The 7,451-nt window shown below is 43.2% G+C and overlaps 1 protein-coding gene across 1 annotated transcript in view; it reads left to right on the forward strand.

Moving 5' to 3' along the window:
* Positions 1-7,451, forward strand: part of SYNRG (synergin gamma) — a 321,615-nt gene that overhangs the window by 180,378 nt on the left and 133,786 nt on the right. Inside the window, exon 11 of the mRNA XM_063954829.1 lies at positions 7,294-7,430. Coding sequence (XP_063810899.1) covers positions 7,294-7,430 — 137 coding nt within the window. The remainder of the gene's footprint in view (positions 1-7,293; positions 7,431-7,451) is intronic.

The following is a 7,451-nucleotide window of genomic DNA, read 5'->3' on the forward strand; positions in this document are numbered from 1 at the left end:
TTGTCTGCATTACTTGTACATAGTTATTGTTACAAAAAAATCGGGTTATTATTGTTGTGAGCCATCTTTTTTAGAGGCTACTTCATTGTTATCATACTGTTAACTGGGTTCAAATCACAAGTTGTACGGTGTGATTGGTGTGGCTGGTATGAGTCTTACCCGGGATTCAAGATCCTTCCTTATTGTGTACGCTCGTCCGGGCACAGTACCTAACTGAGGCTTGGAGGAGGGTCATAGGGGGAGGAGCCAGTACACACCATGTGATCCTAAAAGCTTGCTTTTGTGCCCTGTCTCCTGCGGAGCCGCTATTCCCCATGGTCCTGACGGAGTCCCCAGCATCCACTACGGACTATGAGAAATAGATTCATCGGTAAGTAAAATCTTATTTTGCCAGTGTGGAAATTTAATGCAAGCTACCGAGAAAAGGGTTTGTCTGAGCAAGTTGTTAATCTACTGATTCAGGCAAGGAAGAAAGTGTCCTCTAATATTTATTATAGGATCTGGAGAACCTTTATTTCTTGGTCTAATTCAAGATTCGACGCTCAAAAAGCAGATACGTCTCAAGTTTTGCAATTCTTGTTTGATGGCTTTGAAAAGGGACTGGCAGTATCCACTATCAAAGTTCAGATAGCAGCTCTGAGTGTCTTGTTGGAGCGAAGATTGTCAGAAGAAGATTAGGGGGTCTATTTTAATGAAGCAGTGAAAACTGTGGAGAAGTGAGCCAGTGGAGAAGAACCAATCGGCATTGAAGTAACATTTAAAATTTGCATGCTATAAAATCATACAGAGCAGCTGATTGGTTGCCATGGGCAACTTCTCCACTGGCTCACTTCTCCACTCTTTTCACTGCTTCATGAATAGACCCCTTGGTAAGAAAATACTGTCAGGCAATAGAAAAGGATATGACCTCAAATTAAATCAGTGCTCGTCCCGTGGGACTTGAATTTAGTATTGGATACTTTGTTGCCTCATTTTGAACCGTTACAAGATATTTTGATGAAATTATTAACATGGAAAGTAGTTTTCCTGATAGTCATCACGTCAGCCAGAAGAGTTGGGGAATTGCAGGCTCTGTGGTTGGAAGAGCCTTACCTTAATTTCTTCCCATTTAGAGCTGTTCTAAGAACCAATCCGTTTTTTATGCCCAAAGTTGTGTCAGAGTTTCATTTGAATCAATACATTGTGTTACCATCTTTTTATCCGCAACCACAGGATGAGGAGTAAGAAAAGATGCATACAGATGGGTCCACGATTATCTTGACTAGTTTTCTGCGCCTAGGCACAACATGATTTATTGATTTATTAGCATAAACCCTTCATCTATTGTTCTCAGCTACAATACAATACAGAGAACAATACAGCAGGGGATTAAGACATTACAGCAGGGGATTAAGTCCGATTGAACAGTCTCAGTTAATCCTATTAAAGGTCAAGATAAACGTGGACCTAACGAGAGCAATCTCGATTTACTTGGAAAGAATTTCAGAAGACAAAGCATGTGTTTGTGCTACATTCAGGAGTAAAGAAGGGTGAGACACCCACTAAGCAAATCATTTCTTTATGGATTAAAGAACTTTTTACGTTTGTATATGAGGAAAGTGATCGTAGCGTTACGTAAGAACTAAAGGCACACTCTACCAGGGCTATAACATCTTCTTGGACTAAAAAGGCTCGAGTGTCAGCGAAGGACATATGTGCAGCAGCTACCTGGTCATCGATACATACGTACTCTAGTCATTATGCATTGGATGCTGTAGACGCCCACTTTGGGAAACATGTCCTGGAGGGGGCATTATAATAAATAATTATTAGTATTCAGCATTGAACCAAGGTCTCTTGTGTGTTCTGTTACCCTCCCTATATTGAGCGTTGGTATATCCCAGAGTAATGGCTGACATGAAGTAGCGCAGGAGAAAAAAGCTAATTATACTTGCCGATAATTTTGTTTCTTCAAGATACTTCATGGCAGCCTACAATATACCCTTCCTTAGGGATTTTTTTCATAGCAATTGTGAAGGAGACACTCAAAAGACTAAGGAGGAAAGGGAGGAGCAGTACTATATACCCAGAGTGGGCGGTCTCTAACCATTGAAATAACTCCCTATCTAGTGTTAGGAGGATGGGACACAATCCCAGAGTAATGGCTGCCATGAAGTATCTTGAAGAAACAAAATTATCGGCAAGTATAATTTGCTTTTTTCCAGTGTGCGCAGCCCAGGACTTACTCCTACAGTCCGAAAAGAACAGGCTGATCTTGTCAGGAGCTGACGTCACACACCCTCCCAGAAAATGCTTGGGCACGCCTGCGTTTTTCCTGACACTCACAGAAAACGGCCAGTTATCACCCACAAATGACCCCTACATGTCGATCAGCTTGCAAATGGCTGTGTGATTGAAATTTTCGCGCCAGCTTGTCGCTGTTTGGTGATGCGTCATGTGCATGCACAGTCAATCGATAATCGCTCGCTGTGCGCAAATGCACAGCAGCCGTCAGGTCTGAATCTGGCCCATAGTCATCCACATCTCTGTGTGGAGGAGAGCAGTCTAGTTTTTAAAGTTCTTTTTTGTCCTGCAATCAGTGTTTGAATTACATATCTGGGAATAAATGTTGGGAAAAATGCACAATGAAAGGAATAGTCAACCAATTCCAGACTATTTTTAATGCTCAGTTTAGTCCAATGAGCCATGTTCTTAATGTTTTCCGGTTTTTATCCTAATTTCAATTTACATACTACCTCAAGCTTCAATCTCCACCTCAGCTGTAGGAGACCATATTTTGTATTATTCTTTAATCAACCTAATTTCCATAAGAAAAGTGGTGATGCTATGTTTTATACATATATCCAACAGTTCTTCCTGTTTTGTTTATTTGGTTAATTGAGATCGGAGGTTCCTGGAATTTTTGAATGAGTGTAGAATGTAAGATAACAATAGTTTATTTGTTTTGGGTTTTTTTGTGGTGGGGGGTTACTTCTCTCCCCCCCACCCCCCTTCCCTCTTCTTTAAGATGACTGTTTAATAGGAGCTGTTCATTTATCATTATAAAACAATGACTGTTACTGCATCGTGCTGACTTCATTAGAACATGGAGGTTTAGATTCAGATTGGGTCAATATATGGGTTATCTCAGTCCTAAGTACTATACACTTTTGAAATAACATAGGGCCTAATTCAGACCTGATCGCTGGGCAGCGATTTTTGCAGCCTACTGGGGGAGTGTATTTTAGCTGTGCTAGTGTGCGAACGCATGTGTAGAGATTTTGTGCAGTTTCTGTGCAGCCCAGGATTTACTTAGCCGCTGCGATCACTTCAGCTTGTCCGGGACCGGAATTGACATCAGACACTCTCCCTTCCAACGCCTGGACACGCCTGCGTTTTTCCAGACACTCTCTGAAAATGGTCAGTTGCTACCCACAAACGCCCTCTTCCTGTCAGTCACCTTGCGATCGCTTTTTTCGCACAATCCCGTCGCTATGCACCGATCCCCATTGCTGCGGTCTGTCGCGCCTGCGCATTGCGGTGCATGTGCAGTTCAGACCTGATCGCATGTTGTGAATAAACGCGGCCTAGTGATTAGGTCTGAATTACCCCCCTAGAACGTACAGTATGCACTGCTAAGTTTCATCATGTACTGTTATCTGTCGTTATTATGGTTGTTGTGAACCATAATGACATGGAGTGCACATTTGGTGGAGTCGTGTCCCTGCCTGATTTTAGCTACACTAACTTCTTATTTTCAATATTAAACATTAAACTTGGTCACTATGAAATATAATACTATAGAGGAACAATTTCAGTTGCAGTGATTTTATTTCACATTATTATTTTTTTCAACACCACTTTTGTTATTCAGGTTAAGGGGTATATTCAATTGAAGTCGAAAACTGCCGTCTGTCGAAAAGACGTCAGTTTTCGACTTTTTAAGGTCGAATCCTGATTTGACCTATTCAATATATCCCTACATTTTTCGACAAGTCGATGAATTCGACTTGTCGAAAAGCACGTGGATCGGCGGAATAGCTGCCGATCCACGTGCTTGTGTCGAAAACGCGGTTTTGGCCCCCTTTTCGACCATCTCAGTCCGACATCAAAAGATGTCGGACTGAGATGCGGACCCAGAGGAGGAGAGGGGGGAGAGCCGCAGGGGGACGGGGGGACAGCCGGCGGGCATACAGGGGAGATCAGCGCTACAGTAGCGCTGCAGCAGGATGTCACTCAGCCGCCCGACCTCACTGCAGCTTCCACCTGGCTCCAGCACGCTTGCTGGAGCCGGGCGGACACTGCCGTGAGGTCGGGCGGCTGGGTGACATCCTGCTGCAGCGCTACTGTAGCGCTGATCTCCCCTATATGCCGGCGGCTATCCCCCACTAGTCTCCCAGCGGCTCGCCCCCCTTCTCCTCCTCTACGTCCCATCTCAATTTGTCTTGAAAGTCTAATTAAGATGAGATTGAATAGGGGTTGTCGGATTCATTCCGACAAATACATGTCGGAATGGATCCGACTTTAATTGAATATACCCCTAAGACTGTTCATTAGATTTCTGCCCTGGAAAAATCACAAATTATACACGCAAATTTATTTCAATTGTATGTTTGAACATTGAAAAAATTAAGTTTGATCACTTGTCACATACTGTATAAATCTCATTAAGGTCACCGAATGGATATCAATTTTCAGACATATTACTAAATGCATATATATATATTATATTGTGCTAGTTATTTTCATCTTCCATCTATTGCAAATTGTGTGCTGCCATTTTGTTGCCACTGGGTCCTGCCAGATTGTACTGCCATGTTACTCTATCTCCTGCCATTCTCTTTTACTACCATTGTTCCGGTCCCACTCTCCTTCCATGTTTTTTACTTTTCCATTACTGTTTCCCTCCTCACTCTGACATTTGCCATATTCATACTATCCTTCCCCTCTCTTTCCCTTCCATTACCTTCTCCTCTGTATGCCTCTTTCTCTCTGCTTTCCCCTGTCTTTCTTACTCTCGTGCTCTCTGTCTCCTCCTATCTCTGCTGTGGTACTGACTCTTCCATCTGCTCATCCCCCTTTCCCAGTTCCAGTAACTCGCATGGCTCGCAACCACTCCGTGCCGCACCTGAATCCCATCCACTCTGTTCACCAGCAACCGTGACTACCTCAGTGTCACTTGTACTGTATGTCCCTCCCATTCTCTTGTTCCCCCTGGCATGCCAGATCTGTTTGTAACAAACTAGCTTCTGTTCATAACTGCTTCATCTCCATCTCTCTTAATCTCCTGGACATAATTGATTTCTGGATCTCCCATCTGACACCACTACTCCTGGTCTCTCACTTGGGGATATGTTACAGTCATCCACCATCCCCGTGGTCCCACCTCCCACTTCCTATATTAGCTTGTCACATAGCTGCCCCACTATCTCCCATGTGACCATCTATCCCTTTATCCTAGGTGACTTTAAATATATCACTTGACAATCCTAGTCATTCCACTATTTGCAAAAACTCTTCCCCTCTTGACCTTACTCAATGGCCCTTCACCATCTCTCATTCTAGTGGTCACATCCTGGATCTGGTCTTCTCTCCCCACTGTGTCATATGTGAGTTAAGTAACTCCCGCTTCCCTCTCTTTAACCATCATCTTCTTGACTCTCTAAATTCACCTACCTCCCACCTTCTCCTGCAATGACCAAGCAATGTCTCTCTACAAAGCCACCCTTGACTCTTGCCATTGTAGTCTTTGTTTTTCTTCACCTTAACACTGGCAATGTAAGCTTAAATGCTACCTTCAGAAATATTCCTGGCTGCTGAACACTGCTGGAGGAAATTACACTGATTTCCTTCATTTCAAATTCCTGCTGTCCTCTCACAGGTCTGCACTATCCCACGTTAATCTGTCTTTGTCTCTCATCTCCTTTAAATTGTCCAATTCATCCTATACACCACAGGTTCTCAAACTCGGTCCTCAGGACCCCACACAGTGCATGTTTTGCAGGTAACCCAGCAGGTGCACAGGTGTATTAATTACTCACGGACACATTTTAAAAGGTCCGCAGGTGAAGCTAATTATTTCACTTGTGATTCTGTGAGGAGACCTGGAAAACATGCACTGTGTGGGGTCCTGAGGACCGAGTTTGAGAACCTGTGCTCTACACCCTCCTTTAAACTCCAACTCTTCCTTTACCATCCTCCCTCTCTGCCACTGGGGTAAATTTACTAAGATGGGAGTTCAATTTAAGATGGGATGATGCCCATAGCAACCAATAAGATTCCAGGTATCTTCTAGAAAGTGCTAGATAAATGAGAAGTAGAATCTGATTTGTTGCTATGGGCAACATCCCATCTTAAATTTAACTCTCATTTTAGTAAATTTACCCCACTGACTTTGCCATCCACTTCTATTCCAAGATTGACAACATCCGCAATTCTCTTTCCATCTTGGTTTTTCTCCCCAACCACTGTAAATGAAGTTCATGTTCTCCATACTTCTGGACTCCGGCCTGTGTGCACCGCACACACTGCACCCATTATAGATACGCCACTGGCAGCATTGAGCTCTCAGAACTGAACATTGGTTTTGGCTTTAGTTCTGTAAGCTATACAATAGATGGGATATCACTTTCCCACCTATTAGATGTGGGGGGAAGTAGTCTTCTCTCTGATATGGCATTTATGCCGCTCCAATCAACTGGGGTACATGTTAATCCAGAGCTAGTTTTTATAGTTAGTGACTATAGGCCTGATTCTCTGCAACGCAACTGCAGATAACACCAGGTGAAGCAGCCACCCAGAAATGAAAAGAGGTGCCCACTGGAGCTACCGCAACTCATTCGCAATTGTGTACACATACACAGCCTATACGTAAAAACGAGGGAACATCGGCTGAAGGGTAGACCTATGGCTGTGAAGACTGGAATCGGTAAAAGTTACGCAGGTGCCATTTTTTTTTTAGTATGTTAAAGCACACAGCTGACATCTGATACATGCCCTGAAAACAGCCTTGACATGCCTACATTTTAACAACCACTCCCAGCTAACTCCATTTTAACACCCCCAAATGGTCACTTCCTGTCAATCACTTTGCGAAGGAGTCCTTATTGCTTACAGGTTGCAGCGACACCTTGCTGCATGCACAACCCGAATGCAGCACATGCACAGTCTGCTGATAACCGCTTAGTTCCGTGGAACATCGGCATTGCTGACTTTTCTGAATCAGACCCCATATTTGCATAGATGTACTGTTATTGAATGACATGGATTTTTTTTTTTAATGTTCTGATAACGATTATTTATTTTTCATCCTAGTGCTCCTCCTTTGCTTATGCCTGTGTCTGGAACTGCAGCGAAAATGCCTACTACCATTACTATGACTACAGATAAATATGCTGTATTTAAAACAATCAATGTGGGTAGTGTCCTGGAAAATACAAGTCATCCTACTGGTATGTGTTTTTATGTGTAAT

The sequence above is a fragment of the Pseudophryne corroboree genome, chromosome 2 (assembly GCF_028390025.1).
Source record: "Pseudophryne corroboree isolate aPseCor3 chromosome 2, aPseCor3.hap2, whole genome shotgun sequence".
NCBI lineage: Eukaryota > Metazoa > Chordata > Amphibia > Anura > Myobatrachidae > Pseudophryne > Pseudophryne corroboree.